General features: G+C 43.8%; 1 protein-coding gene across 2 annotated transcripts in view; it reads left to right on the plus strand.

Annotated features, from left to right (window-relative positions):
* Positions 1 to 21730, plus strand: part of LOC141108735 (gamma-aminobutyric acid receptor subunit alpha-3-like) — a 90544-nt gene extending 68814 nt beyond the window's left edge. For both annotated transcript variants that reach the window (XM_073600636.1, XM_073600637.1), the window contains one exon: positions 1775 to 21730. In XM_073600636.1, the coding sequence (XP_073456737.1) occupies positions 1775 to 2086 (312 nt within the window). In that variant the 3' untranslated portion in view covers positions 2087 to 21730. The remainder of the gene's footprint in view (positions 1 to 1774) is intronic.
* The last annotated feature ends 4312 nt before the right edge of the window (positions 21731 to 26042 follow it).

Raw genomic sequence — 26042 nt, forward strand, 5'->3', positions numbered from 1 at the left:
GTTCTTGTGCTTGTAAAGGCAGATGTCCCAATACTTTTGGTAATATAGTGTATACATATAAAACATAATAATAATAATAATAATAATAATAGCTGTCCCTACACTAATTTAAAGTAGCCAAGAAAGGAGCTACAGCCTGAGTAGAAAGCCTGTACCCTGCCAGTATTCTGCATACTTCAGAGATGGACCATTACCCCCTGTGTTGAAGAAGTGGTCTCTGTGCAGATGTCCAACATACCCCCTGCTGAGTCAGACCTATAACTATGCAAAACACAGGGAACATGGGGTTCAGTGATTAGAGAGCTCTGGCTTGGCATGAGGCATGTCAGTGCCTACTTGCCTACTTTCTACTTCCTATACAGTGGTACCCTGGATTATGAGCATAATTCGTACCAGAAGAATGCTTGTAATCCAAAGTTCTCGTATATCAAAGCGAGTTTGCCCATAGGAGTCAATGGAAACTCAGATAATTCGTTCCACAGTGACTGCTATTGTATGCAGTACCGCATGTGGCCAGAGGTGGGGGAGTGTCTCCGAGCGTCACTGGCGCCCCGCACCTCTGGCCAAATGCGGTACTGCACACCCCAGAGGCTTGAATCCTGCTCGTCTTGCGAGAAAATGCTCGCAAAACGAGTCAGGATTTTTTTTAAAATAATAGCTCATATTGCGAAACGCTCGTAAACCGCGTTACTCTCAATCTGAGGTATTACTGTATATTGCTGCTTCCTGAAGAAAAAAAAACTTTAAAACTGTGCACAACTTTTTGAAGCACAGAAAGTTCTGTTAGGCTTTAACCTTTTATTCTCTGGGAAAATAAAACAAAGAATAAGACTGGTCAATATAAGCAAATTTTCCTATTTTTAAAGAAATGAAGAGTACAATATTGTTGTACACATTCCCTTTATTTGTTTAATATATGCGTGATAAAAAAAAAATGTGCACTATTTGTGGTGTATTTAAAAAGGGTTGGGCAATTATGATATATGGTATTTTAATGTTTTGGGGGGGGGGTTTAACCAGTAGGTGAAGTTCTGTACTCTTTTTTCATTTTTTCCTCATCTCTTTACAGCCTGTTAAAATAAACAGCTGTTAATAGACCACAATAGCTAAAGCTGGAATTTAAACAAAGCTTAATGATTCACAGGGGTGACTCAAAAATAACTAATCACTTATCAGGCAGCTTAGTTGCAAGTTTCAGTCAGACAATGCAGTGCCTCAAGGTAGGATGCTACTGTATGTTCTGTCTCCTAAGACAATCCATAGTGCTCTGGGAATCCTTTATGTACATGTAGTGAGCGGTGGGCAGCAAGCCCATTGAACACTACACATTCAAGTCAAAGGGGAAGTGCAACAAATGCCCCGCGACCGTGTGCAATGCATGCAGTTGTGGTGTGTTTGATGGCAAAAATGGTGTTAAAACAAGCGGCGAGGAGGTATCACCTTACTTCCTGTCAGTAGCCTCCGGCGAGCTATCCGATGGTGGATCAGGCTTTAGAGGCAAGGGAGATTTAGATGCACGTTTAAATCTTCCCTTAGGATAACTAAATGATTTGCAGAAATGCACCCTTATTAGCAGGTGCAAGCCTAAAATTTAAGGGAGTATTTGTAACTGCATGTTCATTCTTTCTGTGCAAATGGGGGCAAAAATCGAACGGTATTTGTCTATTTTCTCTCCAGGCCGAATGTTGCTTGTTCGTCAAAGTGAATCAGGAAAATATGACATTGTGTGACAGTGTTGATTGGCCCATCATACTGTTTTGTATTCTCCCCCTAGATAAAAGAACCTATAATCCTGGCAAAGAAGTCCAGCACGACCTACAACATAGTGGGGACAACCTACACACTGAACATCAAGGAACCAGCCTTGGCCACAATTGCAAAGAATGCTGCTCTCCCACCCCCTCCTCTATCTCCGCCGCACGCTGAGCTAAAGCCATTAGACGGCAAAAAGACTTACAACAGCGTCAGCCGCATTGACAAGATTTCACGCATCGTCTTCCCAGTCTTGTTTGCCATCTTTAATCTGGTGTACTGGGCAACCTATGTCAACCGAGAATCATCAATCAAGGGAATGATTCCAAAATAATTACAAAAAAAAGATTCCTTTTGGACTCCTAGCTTGTGTGGGACGTGTTACCTGTCTCTTCTCAAAGGTATCACCTACTGTTTGTTTGTTTTTGTTTTTTTTTAAAGTTGTCTGAAGGTTCCTACAGATGTAAAAGAACGTTCACTGGAAGAGTCCATTAAAAGTCAGGTTAAGGAACGTTCGAAATTTTGTAGGTCCGCCTTAACTGTGGCAAACATCCCGTGCCTGTGTCTTTTCAGAGCCTTTTTCCAGAAATAGGCCAGAGCCAGGGATGTCTGCAGAGTGTTACCCTTCCCTCCTCCATAGGTGCATACTGGCACATTTGATGTGAACGTGCATGCTTGTTCAGCGATCTGTGGCCGGGTCGCGCATGCACAGCCAGCGGCCATCTAACGTCTGTAGGCTGCTGAGTTTCTCTCTTTATGCTCACTGTGATATCTGCCCTTAACAGGGTACTTTGCTTATTTGTTTTGAGGGCTTACGACTAGTGATGTTCGAATCCAGAGACTCGTCGATTCGCTAACCTTCGATTCACCCAAATATCTGCATTATAATCCGTCTGGTCTGCAGAGAAGCATACAACTCAAACATTCCTGCAATAGTGATTCATTAAATTTTACAAAAATATCTGAAAAATGTTTAAAGATTGCATATGAGGTGAATCATAAAAACTTGCATTTCAGCAGCTCACCTATTTGCATGCCGATCGATTCGCTCATCACTATGTACAATAATAAAAGTATGAAACGATTGTCACCTGATCCAGCCAATTCTAGCCAGATGTCTGTTGGAGGTTTGCAGCCTGTGCAGACATCCGTAGCCATCTAGTTTCAATGGAAATTATCAGTTCCCTTTGTCCATAAAATCCCTTTCTTCGAGAGTCATTGGAAGACCATGTACAATAATTCTTTCTGTGTGGGTTGACTGCTAACCACAAAACCTTTGGACACTATGCACATCAAAAAGGGTCCAGTTCTCTTAAATAGTTAAATTTCTACTTTGGCTCAAGAGCTCAGTTGTAGAAAACAGTGAAAGGTACAACATCCTTCCCACAACCATTTAACACAACAATTCCCACAAACCAACTAAGAGAGAACACTCAGAATGGAAAAACTATGTCCTCCAGTGAACTTCAGAAAAACGTTTACTCTGAGTTCACAAAGTCTTAATTTCGTCTTCATTTATTAGAGGACACAGTACAGGAATACTTTACGCATGGGATACCCAAAAGCAGGGCAGCCATGTACATCCAACAAGGCAAGGAAACACGTCACAGAGCAGGATCTAATGACCAAAGATAGCTTCCACCTATGCAAGCATATCCACCCCATAAAACTTAATATAGGTGTAGATGGAGGACCACATCATAGCTTTGGAAACCTAGACGACCAAAGCCATAGTAGAGAAAGTAGGATCCCGATGTTATAAGGCAAAGGTTTGATTCGGTGAATCATTTTAGATATAGATCAGGAAAGTCGATCCTGCACTCCAACATCAAAGACCCCTGGAATGGTTGGTAGGTGGTGGCACCACAAACTAACAGGATACAATGAGCCAGCATGTCAAGATTCTTTATAGAGAAAACAGCAATAGGACCAGAGTGTATTCATCTAGAATTGATCCAAGTAAGTCATTCTGCACTCATACCTGCAAGGCCTCTGGAATTGGCAGGTGCAAGGCAGGCAGTGTATTATGGTGCCCCCTTTGCAGAGGGCATGGGCTCACCTGAGGCATAGGATGTAAGTAACAGTTGGTCTTCACCAAAGCTCCTGAAGGTGAAGATAAGCAGGACACCCCAGTGGTCCTAGTTTTCTTCCCTGCAACTGTCGCCAGACCAGGGCCCCTTAGGATTACCCCAACAAGGGGTAGCAGGAACAGGGACAGCTATGGTTTGGAGAATGCAGTACGCAAAAGAATATTCTGGTCCAAGCATAGGTTTTGGCAGGCAGAAGGGTAGTCAGGTCTAGGCAGACTCCTAGACGTCTTGGTGAGCAGAATAGTCAGGGTCCGTCTGGGTCAGCAATGGTCAGGCAATCCCTTAGATAACAAATATAACTCTTATGACAAAGGATAGCTTGAGAGAAGACAAAGTACCAGCCACTTCAAAGGCTGAAGATTAAATACCCTTTTGGTTAGAGAATACGTCCAGTGTACTTTCAGGGAACTGTGGAAATCCTGGCAGAGAACCTACAAGTACCATTGAACATACTGGTAGAAGTTCTGTAAGTACGATTGGAAGAACTGGCAGGAATTTTGGCGGTTCTGGCAAGAATTCTGTAAGTATTATTGGAAGTTACATAGTTAGTCTAGTTGAAAAAAAAGACACAAGTCCATCTAGTTCAACCAATAGTAATGGCAAGGATTCAGCAAGTCCCATTGGATGCACTGGCAGGGATTCTACGAGTACTATTGGAAGTTCTGGCAGGCCCTGTTGCTGATTTCTATGCTCTGAAGTAAACTGTCTTCTAAAGAACTTTGGACTGTTGGCTCAATGTATCTAAAAATGGTCCCATCATAAGCCAGGACACTTTTGTGTAAGATGGGACCGTTTGCACTGAGCAAGTGTAGGGGTATAACCACGAGGGGAAAATTGCTTCTTTTTGGTTTGTAGAGTGTTCACATGCCAAGAATCCCTGTACTGTGGCCTCCAATGAAAGAGGAAGGAACACAGGAAAGTGACTGATTTCCACCCAGTGCATTACCATAAACATGCATGCATGTCGTTGGATCTCTATACGTGCATAACATATCTACTGGCACCTTAACCTCAATATTTGGAGTTGTAATCATTATCTTTGTATCTTTGTATCCAGCCTATGACTATAAGACAAACAAGCCTCTAGATGTGCTATGTCCTGTGTTACAACTTCTCCCTTTGCCGGCTGGTATCCCTACCAAACTTTATTTTTATATGATCTTTGCAGTGTTATATTATATGCTGTGATTTTCTGCTAAAACATTGCTATTCACACCCCTTTCACACAAGTTTCTATCCACAGTAAGCATAGTCTCTACTTTTTACAAATGCTGCATAAGTCTTTGCTTTTTTCTGATAATGATATAAACGTATCCAAACTGCTTTATACGATGCACAATGAATATGTCATTTTTGCTATGAAATGGTCACCGACAACAGAACTTGTCCTTACCGATATTTGCTTTTGACTCCCAACGGTACCTTGCTCTTGCTTGTGTTTGTTCTGTTGTTATGCTTAGTGCTGTGCTTTTTATATCATACCACAACAGTAAATTGTGCATACAATGGATAAGACTTGCTGTTTAGATGCCTGAGTAATACACATTATATAGCCGAAAGCTTTTGGACATCTGACCATTACACCTAGCTATGTGGCCAATAGTATGAGGACACCTCTCCAAATGAAGGCATTCAGATATTTCCATTGAAGTGTGCTGCTAAGGATACAGCATACAAAGACATTTTTGACAAATGTATGCTTCCACGCTAGAAAGAGTTTGGGGAAGACTGTGCAAGCATGGCTGTGGTCCTGTGTACAAAGCCAGCTCCCAAAAAGACATGATTTGACCAGTTTGGTGTAGAAGAACTTTAATGTTCTGCACAGATCCCAGACAATCCTATTGGTAAAGGTATTTTGGGATGAATCAGAATACTGATTGTGAGCCAGGTCGTCTCATCCAAAATCAGCCCCTGACCTCCCCAATATGTACAATTTCCCATAAACACTCCAAAATCTTGTGGAAAGCCTTCCCAGAAGAATGGAGGCTGTTAAAGCCACAAATGAGGGGTCAACTTCCTTTTAATGTCCATGGCCAACACAGAGCCCTCAAGTCTTCTGAATACCTTTGAGGTGTCCTAGAACACCGTTGGTGTCCAAGATCTTCTCATCCAACATCAGTACTTTACCTTACAAATTTTCTTTGGGCTAAATGTGCAAAAATTCCCACAGTCATGCGTCAAAATCTTGTGGAAAGCGTTCCCAGAAGAATAGAGGCTGGTCTAGCCACAAGTGGGAGGTCGGCTTCCTAATAATGTCCATGACCTACAGAAGCCCTCAAAGCCTTATGAACAACTTGGAGATGATTTAGAACAGGGATCTCCAAACTTTGTAAACAAAGGGCCAATTTATACTTCAGACATTGTGGAGGACCAGACTGTCGTCTTCCGGGAATAGAAAATGCCCAAGCATCACAATGCCTCTGACTTGGTGGTCAGGGGGAGTAAAAAAAAAGAAAAAAAGACCTAGGACGGCAATAGGAACGGGAATAGTGCCTTGTCATTGGTATTGGAGGAATAGTTCCCCATCATTGGTTTAATTGGGAGGAGTAGTGCCCCTTTGCTGGTGTAATTGGGAGGAGTAGTGCCGTATCGTTGGTGTCATTGTGAGTGATAGTGCCCTATTGCTGGGGTCAGTGGGCAGAATGGTGCCCTGGGGGCCAGATAAAGGCAAGCAAGGGGCCACAATTTGGAGACCACTGATCTAGAACACCTATGGTCATCCAACATCAGTGCCTGGTCTGAGAAATGCTATTTTGGCTAAACGGGCACAAGTTCCCACATATGCACTCCAAATTGTTGTAGAAAGGCTTTGGGATGGACTGGAATGTCAATGGTGAGCCAGGTCTTCTTATCCAGCATCAGTACCTGACCTCGTGAATTTTCGTTTGGCTGAATGGGCACAAATTTCCACAGATACACTCCAAAATCTTGTGGAAAGCCTACCCAAAAAAATTGAGGCAATTATAGCCATACATGAGGGGTCCATTTCCTATTAATCTCCATGCCATACACGGAGCTCTCAAGTTTTCTGAACATCTTTGGGATGAACTAGAACACCAATGGTCAGCCAGGTATTCTCATAAAAATGCCAGTGCCTGACCTCAGAAATTCTCTTTTGGCTAAACGAGCCAATAAAGTTCCCACAAGTGCACTCCAAAATCTTGTAGAAATTCTTTCCAGAAGAGTGGATAGCTGCAAAAGGAGAGTCAACTCAACAATACAGGTCACAGCTTTGGATTGAGATGTCCAACAAGCTCATATAGGTGGGCATGTCCAACAAGTTCATCTGGGTGAGCTGGTTGGACTTGTCAGGTGTCCAAAAACTTTGGCCAGTGTATGATTCAATCCCATGGCTTTCAGGCTTTGAGACATTACACTGTACAAATAATTATTTTTATGCAAAGTTTTTCAAACCTAAAGCTGTGGTCATCAGATGAATAAGACCGAGAGCAAGATTCTATTTAGGATAGACATTAAAGCTGAACTCCAGGCGGATATAAAAAAAAGATACAACCGTAATGAAAACTAGGTAGTTCTTAATCTATAAATCAATGTATTATTTACAATATAACAAGTGTAAGTACCAGAACTAAATTTGGTTCTTTGGTTCGTATAGCAGCACTCAGAATGGGAGAATGAGGGGTAGGTCTGGGAGCCAATCAAGTGTTCTTCATGCACAATTGCTGATAAGGAACACACTGATGGGGAGGGAGAGCAGCGTGAGCTGAGAGATGACCTCATCATTTTATATCTGCCTAGAGTTTGAGTCTGAATTAAACGCGTTATGCAAACATTAGTACGACGGCATTCAATCAGGCATTTATCTATCGGAAGCTAGCCACATGCTCTGCTGTAATAATGAGATAATGTGGTTGGTTTAGTTTGAAAAAAAAGGAGTAGAGAATGTCCACTGAGCCAGGGTAAACTGTGTTCACTTTGAATAACCAATCATATGCGAGTGAAGTGATTTGTAAAACATAAATTTACTCTTGACAATGATTGGATGACTAAAATGACTGATTTACCCAATAGGTAAAAAAAAAAAAAAAAATCTACCACCATACTGTGAATTGGACAGATATGACTGCCATGTTTTTATAAGGGTGAAAAAAAAAATTGGAAACAAGATTTGTTGTTGTTGGTTTGGGTGTTCAGGCCACACATACCAATCTCTGTAACAAAGACGTTATCAAAGGGTAGATCTGAAGGTAGCTATGCAAGTCTTTTCCTGAAGCTGCCTGCCGTTCATGACACGTACGGCCAGCATTTTTCATTGGACGACATTTAAAGTGACCTAACTGTAATACCCTGTTTAGACCTGTGCACGAGCAAACGCGTGCATGTATGGGTGTTTTACTTGCATTAAGGTGCGGTGCATTTGGCCAGCCCATTCATTTCAATTGTCTGCCCAATGGATGACAATGGCACCAAAGAAGTTGCATGCACCTATTTTTTAAATGCACTCCACCAAAATGCATGTTACCTTGTTTTATTTGGTGCACTACAACACACGTTAACAAGAAGCATTGAGGTGCCATTAAGAATGAATGGCACCGCAGCGTGCCCATTTCCCGGACACACAGGTATCAAGCAGGCCCTAAAAGAAGAGTGTACCCATTTACCTTTCCTGACACCCTTGCTGTTGACCACCTGAAAAATGATCCCCCCAAATTGTGCAAGAAAACCATCACCTCCAGGAGTGTCGATCTACTGAGTCTCCAGCGGCTCTCACTGGTTTCTCCTTAGACCTCCACGCCACCATTGTATGAGATGGGGGTCAGCAGGAGAAACCACTGAGAGCTCCTGTGGTATACGTCTGATGTTCCTATGAGCCATCATAGCACAGTCCATGGACTGTAATAATGACAAGAATGTGTATCCATATTTTTCTCAGGTTGTTTCTCATATTATTCCTAGTATCCCAAACACAAATCTCAGAATCTTGCTCCTGGTTAAATTGCAGTGTAAATCCCTAAATGTCTCTACAACTTCTGACCCAGAATTGGGGAATATGCATGACAATCTAATTCACCAACTCACTTTTTATCACAGGAAATGGCTCCTTATTTAAGGCCCAATGGTACCTTTAGTTTTTAATGGAGTGTGGGTGCATAAAAAAATAAAATAAAACCAATTCACTTTGTTTTCTTCAGTAATAATTCTCCAAACCAATTCCTTCCCTGACAGCTAGGGTTACATAGTTACATAGTTAGTAAGTTTGAATAAAGACACCAGTCCATCCAGTTCAACCTGAGTGAGTGTGGGTGCATGTCTACAATTATCCCTATTTATTTAAGGTACCCATATAGTGCCGTCAATTTACGAAGCGCTCCACACATACACCGCACACTCACATTGGTCCCTACCCTCAAGGAGCCAACAATCCCAGGTCCCCAACTCATATTCATATACTAGGGCCAATTTTGGCCAGAAACCAATTAACCTACCAGCATGTCTTTGGAGTGTGGGAGGAAACCGGAGTACCTGGAGGAAACCCACGCAGGCACAGGGAGAACATGCAAACTCCAGGCAGGTAGTGTCGTGGTTGGGATTCGAACCAGGGACCCTTTTTACTGCTAGGCGAGAGTGCTACCCCCTACACCACTGTGCTGCCACCTAAATAAGGGAGGAGTAGGGATAGAGTAGGGCACAGGGTCAATAAAAGCATGCCTAGCATGCCAAACTGTATTTAACGGATTTAGGAAGACTGGCATCTGTACTGGATGATGATGTCCCTCTCTCCTTGGCATTGCAGGGGAAGTCCCTCTTCACAACAAAGACTCTCCCATTAGAAATCATGAAGCCCCATAAAGTCTACCCCAAATGACCCCCTTCCTTGCCACCACGGCCTACTTGACAGGTCCACGCCACCACATGCAGAATATAGCAACTTCGTTGCTAGGACGCAAGCTGATCCTGCCCCCCTAGGTTCTTTGGTTGCTAGGATGCAGATGGCCCCTGCAGCGGGTATAAGACCAGCATCTGTACTGAATGACGATGTCACTCTCTCCTTGGCATTGCAGGGGAAGTCCCCCTTCACAACAAAGTCTCCCCTATTATAAATCACGAGGCCTCATAAAAAGTCTACCCCGAATGACCCGCTTCCTTGCAACCACGGCCTACTTGACAGGCCCACGCCACCACATGCAGAATGAAGCAACTTGTTTGCTGGGACACAAGCTGATCCTGCCCCCTAGGCTCCTTGGTTGCTAGGATGCAGATGGCCCCTGCAAACTGGCATTCTTGGTAGCTAGGGCGCAGGCGGCTCCTGCAGCCTAGCATCCCTAACAGACGTACCCAGAAATGCAGGAAAATTAGAGACGTGCATTGAATCAATAATAGACGTAGCATTTTAGTTTGAAATTCAGGATAATCCCCTATTATACAAGATGGATGGAAACTCTACTGGCAACATGCAGGAGAGTCAGATTGCTGCATTCTGTGTGGAAGAAGAGGCATGGACTTCCAGAGTCCCACATGCTTCTTATGCATTCATAACTGCTATGCTTCTATCAACAATGCTCAAGCTTTGGATTGGGGGTTGTGGATTGGAGAGCTGTGCAGGTGTGTTAGACTGCTGAGACTAGGACCACTTTTCTTACACAGTGCACAGAGGTCTTGAGCTTAGTGGTCCCACAAACCCCCTACATGGTCATAACTGCTGTGCCCCAATCAACAATGCTCTATGGGAAGCTTTTTATGAGTGCAGTGCCTTGAAAAAATATTCATAACCCTTGAAATTTTCCACATTTTGTCATGTTACAACCAAAAAACGCAAGTGTATTTTATTGGGATTTTATGTGATAGACCAACACAAAGTGGCACATAATTGTGAGGTGGAAGGAAAATTATAAATGGTGTTCCACATTTTTTACAAATACATATCTGAAAAGTGTGGCGTGCATTTGTATTCAGCCTCCTTTACTCTGATACCTCCAACTAAAATCTAGAGGAACCAATTGCCTTCAGAAGTCACCTGTATGTAATTTAATCTCAGTATAAATACAGCTGTTCTGTGGAGCCCTCAAAGGTTTGTTAGAGAACCTTAGTGAGCAAACAGCATCATGAAGGCCAAGGGACACACCAGACAGGTCAGGGATAAAGTTGTGGAGAAGTATAAAGCAGGGTTGGGTTCTAAAAAAATATCCCAAGCTTTGAACATCTCACGGAGCTCTGTTCAATCCATCATCAGAAAATGGAAAGAGTATGGCACAACTGCAAACCTACCAAGACATGGCCGTCCACCTAAACTGACAGGCCGGGCTAGGAGAGCATTAATCAGAGAAGCAGCCAAAAGGTCCATGGTAACTCTGGAGGAGCTGCAGAGATCCACAGCTCAGGTGGGAGAATCTGTCCACAGGACAACTATTAGTCGTGTTCTCCACAAATCTGCCCTTTATGGAAGAGTGACAAGAGGAAAGACATTGGTGAAAGAAATCCATAGGAAGTCCCTTTTGCAGTTTGTGAGAAGCCATGTGGAGGACACAGCAAGCGTGGAAGAAGGCGCTCTGGTCAGATGAGACCAAAATTGAACTTTTTGTCCTAAAAGCAAAACACTATGTGTGGCGGAAAACTAAAGCCTCATATGTACGATTGTTGGCAGGAGATTGTCTGTTGACAGACTGTTATCCTAAAATCTTACCGTTAGTAAGCGCCTTTTGACAATTGTTGTCCAACTTTCTGCCCACAAATGTTGGACGACAGGCTAGTAAATTTTCGGCGGACAACGAATTGACGTCAGATTTTCGTATGGTTAGTACATAAATCCGTCACACAAAAGTCGAAAGTACAAACACGCATGCTCGGAATCAATGCTCACCAAACACTAAATCAGCAGAAGGGGCCCAAAGGGTGGCGCTCAAGAGCTGAAAGCCCTTGTAGTACGTCACTACATTCGTGTCTGTGGCACGACAATTGTGTACCATTAGTATGCAAGATAAGATCCTGGCACACGGCCTTTTGACAAAATTCTGACGCTCGGTTGGCCAACAATCGTACAGTGTGTACGAGGCTTAACACTGCACATCACCCTGAACACACCATCCCCACCGTGAAACATGGTGGTGGCAGCATTATGTTGTTGGGGTGGTCTTCTTCAGCAGGGACAGGGAAGCCGGTCAGAGTTGATGGGAAGATGGATGGAGCCAAATACAGGGCAATCTTAGAAGAAAACCTGTTAGAGTCTGCAAAAGACTTTAGACTGGGGCGGAGGTTCACACAGATAGGAGATCCACGCCTTTACCGTTTGGAGCATAATTACTGGTGAAAAAAAAAAAAAAGCAAACAGTTCCTTCCTATGCATCCTCCCATTTATAGAAAAACTAAAAATACAATTGGGCTTTAATTTAACATTGTCCACTTCCCATTTAATATACAAAACAGGCTTATTTGTGAAGGTATTTTTTTTTTTGGATTACATCAAATAAGCCCAATTTACTCAATTTCAGTTGCTTTAAAATGAATAATTCTTCAGTATGATAAGTTGACTTCTCTATCTAAAGCCTGTTGGTATTTCCAGACTCGGATATATAACGACACGCTCCCCTCCCCAAACTAACCGCACAGGTACTGGAGCCATGTTTGTGCAGAAAGCAGTCTAGATGTAAACTGGGTCTAGGGGGATTTTTCTCTTGAATTTCAAAAAATAAATAAATAAATAATAATAAAAAAAAAAAAAGTTGATCACAAATAATATTTTGTGGACAATGCAAAAGATTTATACACTTGACCGGACTGACCTTGTGACTGTAACCACAGATTTTAATGATTTATTTTTTTATGTGTGTGATGTGCCAAGGTATTGGTGTTCGATATTTATACAAAAAAAAAAACAAAAAACAAAAAAAATATGTAAGCATTTTTTTTTTTTTTTAACGTAAAGCTGGAATCAAATGTCTGAAATCCAAAGCTTCAGAATAAAATAAGTATCAGTATTAAGAATTTTTGGCATGTGAACAGATCTTATATTTTTCCTGCTAGAAGCCCCATCCTCCCATTTCCACCATGATAGTGGTGGGGCTTTTTTTTTTAAATAGTTTTAACGTCCAATTGAGCTATGAACTCAACTATGTAACTTGCGACCACGGATGGGAAGAAGGGGTGGTAAAAAAAAAAAAAAAAATAGGAGGAGAAAAGGTGGTTGAGATGCGGTTTTACCACCCCCAACTGCCCACCTTAAAGTACAACGGCAGCCTGATGGGGGATACCTATGCTGCAGTTAAGGCAAAAAGTATATCCCATATTGTGTACAGCGGGCAGTCCTGCCACTAGAGGTAACCCTTTTCTAGTCAATGGGGCTGCATAACAACCGCATGTAATGCATTTGGTTGTGTTGTACTGGTGGAGGCTTTTCAGGGTTAAAAACAAGGGGTGACCTATTGCCTCCAAGCTGCCTGTTCAAGTAAACCACCCTCGGAAAAATGAACAACCGCAAATTGCTATACAGAGGGACGACAGTGGATACCGCAAGTGTGAATGAGGCCTAAATCAGATAAAATACATTCCAGCTGCATTCCCTGTCTGCATGCTAGAGAAAATGACCCTTTCTCCCCATGTGGAAGCAGTGGTCTCTTTGCAGAGGTCCAATATGGCCATTCCGCTGAGTCAGTGCTACATTTTTTCCAATTAGTAGGTATCATGACCTTTGCCGATTGAAGAATTTAAGTTCTGACTCAGCAGGGTGGCATGTTGGACCTCTGCATGAAGACCACAGCTTCCACACAAACAGCAAGGGTCCTTCTCTGCAGCATGCTGGCAGAGAGTGGGCTTTTCTACACAAGCTGTGGCTGCTTTCTAACAGAAATAAACTGTTATGCCGTGTACACACGGGCGGACTTTTCGACCGGACTGGTCAGACGGAACGAATGCGTCGGACAATCCGACCGTGTGTGGGCTTCATCGGACCTTCGGCGGACTTTTTCTGTCGAAAATCAGACGGACTTTAGATTTGGAACATGTTTCAAATCTTTCCGCCGGACCCAGTTCCTATTGAGAAATCCGCTCGTCTGTATGCTAGTCCGACGGACGAAAACCGACGCTAGGGCAGCTATTGGCTACTGGCTATCAACTTCCTTATTTTAGTCTAGTCTTACGTCATTACGTACAAATCCGTCGGACTTTGGTGTGATCGTGTGTGGGCAAGTCCGTTCCTTAGAGAGTCCGTCGAAAGTCCGTCGGACCTTTGATCCCGAAAAGTCCGCCCATGTGTACACGGCATAAGACGTTGCACACATTTGTTTTGATGCAGTGTATTGTATAATTAGCTGATTTAAATTGAAGGTTCAGCTAGGCTTTAACAAAAATAAAAATTGTGTAATTAACCTCCCCTTCAGCTTTGTCTCAAGTCAGGTAATATAGATGATTTCAGGGTTATAGAATAATTTGCATTATAGAAGGGCTTTGTGGTTCACACCAATGAACCAGATACATGAGCAGTAATACCATATATCACAAATATATAAACCGAGATTGTAGCCATCAGTGTTTGGAAGCACCAGAACCTTTCCAAAGCGTGAATCAATATACAGTATGTGCCAGCAAATGATTCTGATGCTTAAAACACTTTTTATTGATGTCTACTATATATGGTACACTATATGGTCAAATATATGTTGTCACGCCTCCAAATTATTGAGTTCAAGTACACAAGGCCAGCTCCATAAACACATAGTTGAACCATGGCACAAAGCCATGTCCCCAACCCTACTGAACACCTTTGGGGTCAGGTCTTCTCATCCAACATCAGGACCTGACCTCAACCCTACCGAACACCTTTGGGATCAGGTTTTCTTATCCAACACCTGTACCTGACCTCAACCCTACTGAACACCTTTGGGATCAGGTCTTCTTATTCAACATCCGTACCTGACCTCAACCATACTGAACACCTTTGGGATCAGGTCTTCTCGTCCAACATCATGACCTGACCTCAACCCTACTGAACACCTTAGGGATCAGGTCTTCCTATTCAACATCAGGACCTGACCTCAATCCTACTGAACACATCTGGGATCAGGTCTTCTCATCCAACATCAGCACCTGACCTCACAAATGTTCCTCTGTTTGAATGGACAAACCTATTCACAGACACCCTAGAAAATAGCCAATGCTATAGTCACAAAAAGGGACACCGCCATAGTAATGGCCATGGTTGTGGAATTAGAAGTCCAGCAAGCTCATATAGGTGTGATGATCAGGTGTTCCCACATTTTTGACCATGTAGTGTAGCTGTAAACCCTAACTGAATGGCATAAAGGGGTCTATTTATTAAAAAAAAAACATTTGGGCGACTGTCTCAGCATTCACACAGCCTTCACAAATAATCCCCACATTGTGTCTAATATGTTTATTTCCTATGATTAACAGCGCCATCTATTGGCTGTAATATAGTATTGTCCTGATTTGAGTATTTCATGAAAATGCCTCATAGTTACGTGATGAAGCTGATGATCAAACATATTAGACAAGACACACTACAGGCATTATTCACAACGGCTGTGCAAATACGGAGACAGTTGCACAGCAAATTATTTTATAAACAGACCCCTAAGTTGCTGTGTGTATCATAAACAATTGCTTATTTTAAAAAAAAATTATTCGTTTTCCCCTTCTTCCATCATTTGTAATGCCGCGTACACACGAGCGAACTTTCCGTCAGAGTAGACTCTGACAGTCTTTTCGACAGAATTCCGACGAAACGGACTTGCCTACACACGATCACACCAAAGTCAGATCGTTTAGAAAGCGATGACGTACGTTGGGACTAGAAAAAGAAAGTTCAATAGCCAGTAGCCAATAGCTGCCCTTGCGTCGTTTTTGGTCCGTCGGACTAGCATACAGACGAACGTTTTTCTCGATAGGGATTGAGTCTGTCGTAAAGACTTGAAACATGTTCTATTTCTAAGGTCCGTCAGAATTTTCGAAAGAAAAGGTCTGATGAAGCCCACACACAATCAGAATGTCCGACGGATTGATGCAGCCTTTTCAAACAACCTTCTTTCTACATGCACCTTGGTGATGGCTGCATGGTGACAACAGCAGAACATGCCTGTGCAATGAGCACGGTGGGGCCCTCTTGTAATCCCTATTGAAAATCTATGTGACAAGTTGACCACAGATGAACAATTGGGTAACAGGGACAGGACGTTGTCACCCTATAACAGGAAGTGCTTCAGCAAGGACCTGAAACTTGATCCATTATTTTTTGCACTTCCTGTAGGAGGCCAAACTGCTGCTGAAGTGGCAGTTACGGATTCACTGACAGGCATGCTTACAATGGTCAGTTTATATTAACATGCCTTAAAGAGACCCTGTCACCAAGTTAAAAAAATTGTAGATAATTGCAGAAAAAAAACAAGTATTTCAAATTCTTGCTTGCAGCAATTTCTTTTTCCATACATTTTTATTGGCTTGCAATGTGCTTTAGAACGTGCAAGAAAATTTGACTACTCCAGGAAGGGTAAATTCCTTAGCATAGTCCGTTCCGTCTTGAATGTCATAGTCCTCTCCTCTTCTGGTAGTGTCTAGTTACTGACTGTGCTGACTTAGCTCTTCCACTCCTCTCCTCATCTCCATACATAATGCAGGGGCAAAGTGGAATAATATAGGGTGCCACTAGAGCGAGAGATCCGAGTCTGCTAGAGCTTCTGACATCACATACAAGATGGCGCACCCAGAAGCAGTCTCAGAGCTTTTTAAATGTCTGAGATTTACGTCATCTGACGCCATCATCTTGGATGTGATGTCAGCAGCCCCAACAGACTCACTCAAGTCACTCTATAGCAGTCTCTCTCAAACAGGGTTCTGTGGAACACTAGGGTTCCTCCAGAGTTTGCTTCAGGGTTCCTTGAGCTATGGCTGGTTGGACCTCCCATTCAATGGCGCTTGTATAATTCTGAAGCCTATGCCAATTGGCAGAGCCAACTGCATGGCATTAATGGTCCTTTTAGCTGCGTATAAGGGAGGCATTCTGACCACTATGGCAAAAGGGGAATTCTTCCCACTGATCTCCAAGGAATTGGTTTTAGAAGGGCTTCCCCAAGGCCTGAAATTTACTTCAAGGGTTCCTCTTGGATAAAAAGGTTGAGAAAGAATAGAATTTCCCTTTGCGCCTCCCATGGCAGCTACAAAAAAAAGGTTATGCAGAAAGGGAAAGGGAGGGGCTTAGGAGCTGTGCCATCGCAGACAGTAATTAGACACTCCCAGAAGAGGTTGTTGATTGGAGTAACATGAATGGGGCGTGTCAGAGACCCGAAGACTTGGCTCTGTGAGAGCAGTGGTCAGGATCTCAGGGTTCCCACACTGCTCCTGCACAATCGCAAATGTTGTCCCTCAGTCAACAACACTGATGATCCCTGAGCAACATTGTTGATTGAAGCACTGTGCGGGGTGCGTGTCGGAGATCTGGAGACTCAGTGTTAGTGCGCTGGTCCAGATCTCAGGGGTCCAACATGGCCAGGGCCTTGCCCTCCACAAGATCAATTGAGGCGGCCCCCTCAGATGGCACTCATGCAGGCACGGTGGCACATACTGTGTATGTTTAGCCCTGTGTATGTTTAGCGCCCAGGCTGCACAATCACTGGTTGTTATGGTGCAGGCATTCGCCTGCATCATAACAACCAAAGGCGCTGTGCTTCCTGGCCTCCTGCATCCTAACAAACAATGACGGTGTGTTACTTGCTTCTTAGCAACCAATGATGCTCAACTATCAGGGTCCTAGTAACAAATGACGCTATCCTCTGCCAGCATCTTAGCAATCACTGCGGCTGCGCACCACAGGAACACTGCAAGCCAACAATTAATTTATGGAAAGAGGAAAGAAAAATGCTGCTAGTAAGCATTTAAAAGAACTGATTTTTGTGTGTATTTTTCTGCTTTTTTTTTTTGCATTGGTGACAGGGCCTCTTTAAAACAACATTACTGGTTCAAACGATCGTTTCATACACCAAAGCAATGTAATGTGAGTGTTGAACATAGCGGAGGTTTACTTCGTTGCCTCTATAGACTGCATTAACGTACACCAGCAATTTGTCTACACACTGTGTGATGTCACACGTTGCCTGGTCTGGTCTGTTTTGTAAAAATGTAAAATTATTTTTATGCTGTATTTGTGTATGCAGATATCATTTTTTTTTTTATCACGGTTAGCATCGTTGTGTGCTTGATATGCTATCGGACTGCAATTTGTGCGTTTATGCGTTCCCGTTGAAATGAAAAGTTTCAGCGTAGTATTTTTGTAGAAGGGATGACAAGTGTTCACGTGAGACCCAAGTGTTTTTCATGATTTACTATCTTCGCACTGCTTCTTGTATCTACAGTCTAGTTCTCTATGTTGTCCTTTGCACCTGTACAGTATAAATTCTACACCAGGATAGGGCAGTGTATGCACTACAAAAAAAAAAGCTGCTGGAGTAGTTTAGTACAATGGTTTTCAACCACCGGGCTGGGGCCCACTGCTGGGCTGTGGCCTCCCCTTTTCCAGGCCTCCAGCCAGCTACAGATCACTTAACCTCTCACAGTGCCTCTTAGATCCCGACAGTGCACCCCCCAACCTCCTAAAGTGGCTAGTACAATGGTTTTCAACCACCGGGCTGGGGCCCACTGCTGTGCTGTGGCATAACCTCTTCCAGGCCTCCAGCCAGCTACAGATCCCTTAACCTCTCACAGTGCCTCTTAGATTGCGACAGTGCACACCCCAACCTCCTAAAGTGGCCCATAGTGCCCCCAGGCCCCCTGAGAGCCTTCTGGCTCAACACTGCCCCCCGCCTGCTGTAGAGCCCCCAGCCCTCTATAGTGCGCACAGTGCTCCCAACCTCCCACGGTGCCACCTAGCCAGCTGCAGAGGCCCCAGCCCTCCATAGTGCTCACAGTGCTCCCAACCTCCCACAGATCCACCTAGCCACCCACAGTGTTCCCAGCCTTCTGAATTTGCCAGGCCCTGGTCTCAAAAAAAGGTTGAGAACCACTGGTTTAGTAGATAGAGATTCCTGGTGACACATTGACATGTTAGTAATTCATAGATAGGTCAAATTTATTTCCTAGTAGACAGGTAAAGTTAATTTTCTGATAACAATAGTTCTGGTTATAAATCTGCTCATTTTAGTTTTCTTTGCATACTCCTGACTACTCGTACTAGAGACTTTCATTCTCTCACCATATTCCTTTGATTTCAATAAGGGCTTGTGTAGGAGGGCTTCAGGAGTTAAGCAGACCCTATCACCACCCTATACCAAGCCTTATAACATAGCAAGTAAATTTACTGACATAACCATAAGGGTACATGCACATGGCTATATGAATATATGGCTACTCGTAAGCCGTGGCAGAAGCTGGCAGCAGGATCCTCTGTAAAATGTGCTCTGTACACTGTATGCATGTAACGTGGTTGAGCAACCTACAAGCCCATTAGTTGCTAGTATGCAGATGGCTATTGCCACATAGCATCCTTCCTTGCAAGGATGCAAGTGGCAATCAACGGTTAGCATCCCTCGTTGCTAGGATGCAGGCAGTTATTGTGGCCTAGCATTCTCTGTTGCTAGGATGCAGGCAGCTATTGTGGCCTAGCATCCTCCATTGCTAGGATGCAGGCAGCTATTGTGGCCTAGCATCCTCCGTTGCTAGGATGCAGGCAACTAGTGTCTTCTGTGGTTAGAACGCATGCGGCTATTGTCACCTGACATCCCCTATTGCTGGGATGCAGGCAGCAATTGCCACCTAGCATCCTCTGTTGCTAGGATGCAGGCAGCTAGCTCCTCCATTGCAAGGATGCAAGTGGCAATCAACGCTTAGCATCCCTCATTGCTAGGATGCAGGCAGTTATTGTGGCCTAGCATTCTTTGTTGCTAGGATGCAGGCAGCTATTGTGGCCTAGCATCCTCCATTGCTAGGATGCAGGCAACTAGTGTCTTCTGTGGTTAGAACGCATGCGGCTATTGTCACCTGACATCCCCTATTGCTAGGATGCAGGCAGCAATTGCCACCTAGCATCCTCTGTTGCTAGGATGCAGGCAGCTAGCTCCTCCATTGCTAGGATGCACGCAGCTATTGCCGCCTTGTATCCTCCGTTACTAGGAAGCAGGTGGATCTCTGTACTCCAGTAGAGTACATCTGTTCTGTATGCAAATGGTTATAGCCCAACTTGCATTGACAGTCATGCAAGACTTTCCCAGATGCTGCCAGGACCTTTGTTGACTTGATAGTTAGACAAAGAGGTGGGAGTGCTGGTCTGGATCCTTTTTTGAAGGTTTTATGCCTAATTTGAGCATGAAAAGTTTTTTGAAGGGCAGCTCCCTAGAGCACAGGGGGCCAAGGCTGCATCCTTGGGGCATTGTATTGAGTGATTATAGGAAGGAAAGCACCACACTACTGTATATTTAAAGTCCAGAAACAGGTTTTTGGTCGCTAATTTTGCTCAGAACAGCCAGAGTGTTTCGGGGGTTCTACAGAACCTCCCTTCATCAAGGCTCAAAAGCTTTTTGAACTGTGAAGAGTCTGCGATTGGAAAGGTGTCAGGAATACAGAGCCAGCTTGGGTCACTGGTCGAGCGTCTTTGATTGATGCAAGCTTGGGAATGAGGAACAGCTACATCTCTTTCAGAGGCGGCTTCAGGCTTTGTGAGGCCTTAGGCAAAACTTACACATGAGGCCCCACGGACTGGGACGCTCCATGATGAGGCTGCTATTCCTCAGGCTGCGGGCAGTATCTGATTTGTCCATAAGCTCCTAAGCCACAGAGTCCCAGTGGGGGTAGGTGGAGCCGCCGGCGTCAACTTCAGTGATTGAGAACAGGCAAATTAGGCCGCGAGGCCCCTGTGAGTGCGAGGCCTTAGGCGACCACCTAATTTGCCTAATTAGAGAGCCGCCTCTGATCTCTTTCTACGGAGAGACATTCCCAGGAGTGTAAAGGCATTGCATTTGTTTAATATATACTGTAGTTTTATTTGTCCACTCAAATTAACAAAGGCAGCCTACATTATGGTTATGTGAGTGCATTTGCTTGCTATATCTTTGGGGGGGGGGGGGGGGGGGTGACAGTGTCTCTTTAAGCTGCTTCTAAAATGCTTTGGTGCACAATTGAAGCGCTTTGATTTGTATTTCAGTTGCTCAAGCACCTGCATCAACTTGCTTTTGAGTTGTACCCAATGTATATTGCAACAAACTCCTTGAAGTTGGCTTTGTAATTGCATTTGGGAAACAAAAAGTAGTTTGAACGCAAGCAAAAGGCCTGGGTTTGTGTAGATCGGCAACCACTTTGAGGAGCATTTGGCTTGCATTTGAGATCATCTTAAGACACTTCTCAGTTCCTTCACAAGTTCTTCTGGCCTCCTCCTTGATCTTCACCACCCCAAGCTGTATTTGCAATTCCTTTGACATGTATTAAGAGGAAAGTAGATCGGACCCAAGCCTATCCAAAAAAAAAAAAAAAAAAAGCTCTCTGTAGGGCATTCACCCTGTAGAACCAGGATAGAAATGTATGCACTTTCCATATAGCGACAAACTACGAATGGCTGTGACCCGAATGACCCCATGGGACTTGAAACTCTAACAGCTTCTGTGACATCAAATAAAATTGTCCTGTCGTTTTCCATTGACAGAGTTAAAGTCATTCTTGGTCTTACATCACTTCACCATGCTCAAAAACGCCATTGATTTTTACATTTTTCTGGCACTTCTTGAAGCGTTCACCTTCCTATGATCCCTGTAATAGTACATTTGCTCTTTGTTTTTTTCTGTGTTCGTTTCTCATTCTATGATTCGTGTTTTTATTGCCTCAAAATTAAAATGAAATGTTTAAAAACTTGTGTGAATTTCTTGGAAAACATGATGTAAATCTTTCATTTCCAAATGTCATACCAAAATTTGACAATAAAGATACATTTGGAATGATCTTCACTAAGCTGTTATTTTTTTTTTTGTTTTTTTTGTTTTTAGTTGGCTACAAAAAGATTTTGTGAATAATGAACGCTGCACAACTTCACTATGCGGCAATTATGTAAGAAGATGAGATCTTTGTACTCGCTGTAAAATATTCTTCCTCTGAGTTCACTGAATTACACAACCAAGGTCAATAGAGACCTTTGGGTATTGCTCCACCTGCAGGAGTAAAATGCTAGGTACCACCATGTTATGCTTACCTGCTCTGTGCAATGGTTTTGCACAGAGCAGTCCCAATCCTCCACTTCTAGGGTCCCCTGCTGGCACTCCTGGCCCCTCGCTCCTGCCAAGTGCCCCCAGAGCAAGCATCTTGCAATGGGGGCTCTGTGTGTCCATTCAAACACAGAGACGCGGCTCGGCCCCACCCCCTCTCTCTCTCTCCTCATTGGCTCTCTGGCTGTGATTGACAGCAGTGGGAGCCACTTGCCCACAATGCTGTCTCAGTCAATGAGGAGGGAGAGTCCCCGGGGAGCCGCTGCTCTCATGCACATCGCTGGATTGAGATGAGGCTTGGTAAGTATTGGGGTGCAAGCAGCTTGCAATGGGGAGGCTCTGGTTGTCCATTCAAACACAGAACAAAACAGATTACAGCGCACACATCCATAAATTACATTTATCCTGCAAGGCTAGTTAAAAACACCTGAACATATTCAAAAATACGGGGGTTTGGTCACACTATATGCTCGTATAGTGCTAAGCCCACTTACTGCGACAAAGTACCCCAAAACATTCAAACACAGAGACGCGGCTCGGCCCCACCCCCTCACTCTCCTCATTGGCTCTCTGGCTGTGATTGACAGCAGTGGGAGCCACTTGCCCAGAAATGCTATCTCAGCCAATGAGGGAGAGTCCCCGGGGAGCCGCTGCTCTCATGCACATCACTGGATTGAGATAGGGCTTGGGTAAGTATTGGGACAGGGACGTTTTTTTACCTTCATGCATTGAATGCATGAAGGCAAAATACCCTTCAGCCTTTACAACCACTTTAACCGCTACCTGAACGTCGGTTCTTGCATAAGACACTGTGGCTGCACAGCAGGGGAGCCGTTGCGCGGGTCCAGTGGCTACGATGTCCGCCGGCCACCCGCGATCGCTACTCAGAGGCAGAATAGGGATCTGCCAGTGTAAACAAAGCAGATCCCCGTTCTGACAGGAGAGTACAGTGAGATTGTCTGTTCCAAGTGATCAGGAACAGCGATCTCTCTGTACTCCCAATCAGTCCACTCCCCTCACAGTTAGAAACACCTCCCTTGGAAACACTTAACCCCTTGATCACCCCCAAGTGTTAACCCCTTCCCTGCCAGTGTCATTTATACAGTAATAAGTGACTATTTTTAGCTCTGATCACTGTAATAATGTCACTGGTCCCAAAAAAAGTGTCCGATCTGTCCGCCGCAATCCAGCAAAAAATTTGTTGATTACTAGTAAAAAAAAATAAAAAATAATAATAAAAACGCCATACATCTATCCCATAGTTTGTAGACACTATAACTTTTGTGCAAACCAATCAATATACGCTTATTACGATTTTTTTTAGCAAAAATATGTAGCAGAATACATATTGGCCTAAACTGATAAATAAATTCGTTTTTTTATATATTTTTTTGGGGGATATGTATTATAACAGAAAGTAAAAAATATTGTTTTTTTTTTTCAAAATTGCCAGTCTTTGTTTATAGCGCAAGAAATAAAAACGGCAGAAGTGATCAAATACCACCAAAAGAAAACTCTATTTGTGGGGAAAAAAAAAGAACATCAATCTTGTCTGGGTTTAGCATCGCACGACCGCACAATTGTCAGTTAAAGCGACGCATTGCCGTATCGCAAAAATTGGCCTGGTCATTAAAGCGGAGTTCCACCCAAAAATGGAACTTCCGCTTTTCTAATTCCTCTCCCCCCTCCAGTGTCACATGTGGCACCTTTCAGGGAGCAGGGGGGAGACCCAAGCCACCTGGGGGTATCTACGCCACTTCCGGCACCTTCTCCGTCCCCCCCACTGTCTTCTGGGAGACAAACAGGTCACAGAAGTCAGCAGGGACCAGTGGGAACGCGCAGCGCGAGTCACACATGCACAGTAGGGAACCAGGAAGTGAAGCCGCAAGGCTTCACTTCCAGATTCCCTTAGCGAAGATGGCGGCGGCAGCACCCGAGAGCCTAGGGACGGTTCGGCTTCGGGTGCCCACATCGTGGGCGTCCTGGACAGGTAAGTGTCCTTATTTGTATTAGCAGTATTTGTAGCTGCTGACTTTAAAAAAAAAAAAAGCGGCGCTCCACTTTAAGGAGGTATATCCATCCGGGGCTGAAGTGGTTAAAGTGGTTGTAAAAGCTGAAGGATTTTACCTTCATGCACGGCTAAACCCTGTTCTGTGTGTCTTATGGACACAGAGTGGGGCATGGGAGCGAGTACGCACATGTACCCCCATAGCAAGCTTGCGATGGGGGGGGGCACTCAGCAAGGGGGAGGAGCCAGGAGCGCCGGCGGGGAACCCAAGAAGAAGAGGATTTGGGCTGCTCTGTGCAAAACCATTACACAGAGCAGGTAATTATAACATGTCTGATAAACTTAAAAAAAAAAAAAAAAAAAGTTTTTAACTTGTAAACAACAAATCTCAAAAAGAGGCTTGGTCCTTAAGTGGTTAAAGAACTTAGAGATAAAGATTTTATGGTGAGTGCAAAAATCTAATTTTCTCTTTAATTCATTGGAGGACAAAGCCAGCCAGTACATCAAGACCATTGGGACATCTCTAACCAGTGCCAGATACTGTGTGAGTGGGTCAGAACAACCAACAGGTAGGAGCATCTTGACAAAACTCTTGCTGCTTGAGTGTTGGAAGCACCATGATGAAAGGCCCAGGACGTTCTCAGAGGTTTGGTAGAATTAGCAGTAATGGAGAACAGAGGAGAAATATTTTCTACGTCTTAACTCCTAAGCGCTAGGGAAAAAAAACTGCATATGTGTTGCACATGGGGGGGGGGGGGGTTTGACCACCAGCTGGGTTGTACTTTAATATTTTGGTTGTGCCGAGCGTCCTACTCCTGTAGGTGGCATAATACCCAATGGTCTTGGCCTACCAATCAGGCTGCTGTGACCTTCAATAAACAAAAGATGAAAGGAAGTTTTGTTGACCCATTTTAAAAGGATTGTTTAGAATAATACAGTCAACTATTCATGGCAGCCTTTCTCAATTGTTTTACCACTGAAGAACGCTTGAAATAATTTTAAGGAACCCTTTCTAAAAATGCTTACACCTACAACTCTTGGTACGTTAGCATAATCAGTAAACCGTATGTTTTCAATAAAAAAAAAAAAATATGTGGCATACCTTGAGTATTTGACATGGAGGCCAGATCCTTTTTTAACATCCACCTGCTGTATATGAGAAAATAATTTTTAGCAATCAAATAAAAGTGATTGTAAAGGAAAAATTTTTATTTAAAAAAAATAAAACATGTTATACTGGTTTTCCAAAGAGCACCAATGATCCTCCTCTTCTCGGGTCCTCTGCCGGCGCTCCTGGCTCTTCGCAGCCTCCCGACAAACGTCCTTATAGCAAGCTGATTGCTAAGGGGGCAATCGTGCGTGCTCGCTCCCAAAACAGCTTTGTGTGCCCAAAGACACACAGAGAACAGCTTAGCCCCGCCCCCCCATCCCTCTCCTCACTGACTGTGATTGACCAATGGCTCCCACTGCTGTCTCTGCGCCAATGAGGTGGGAGAGAGCCAAGAGTGCTTCTACTCTCATGTACATCACTGGATCGAGATCGGGCTCAGGTAAGTATTGGGGGGGGCTAAGGGGGGACCTGCACACTGAAGTATTTTTTTTTTTACCGCATTATGGTAAAAGACCTTCAACTTTTAGAATCACTTTAAATGATCAATAATAATTAGACTTATTTGAACTAGATGGGCTTGTGTCTTTTTTAACCGGACTACCCAACAACAACAAAAAATAACTAACGTTAGTGGCCATTGTAGCTGTAATCCTTTATGTCGGTGGTTAGTTTAAATGGAAGATCAATAGTATACAGGTAATGCTCCTGATCCTTTTCATAGCTGCTGACCAATTCCCATCAATTCCCATCACCTTCTGGGCACAATTGACATTAATGGATACAAAAGAGACAGAGATCCTGATGGAGAAAGGGGGATTTAGGCAGAAGATCAATTCTCCATTGATCATTACTCATAGAACGCCTAGCAACCTGAGAAGGAACCCTACTTGAGAAAGGCTAGTTAATGGACCACTGATAGTCCACAGATTGTATCAATG

This window comes from Aquarana catesbeiana, linkage group LG09 (assembly GCF_042186555.1).
Source record: "Aquarana catesbeiana isolate 2022-GZ linkage group LG09, ASM4218655v1, whole genome shotgun sequence".
NCBI classification, from domain to species: domain Eukaryota; kingdom Metazoa; phylum Chordata; class Amphibia; order Anura; family Ranidae; genus Aquarana; species Aquarana catesbeiana.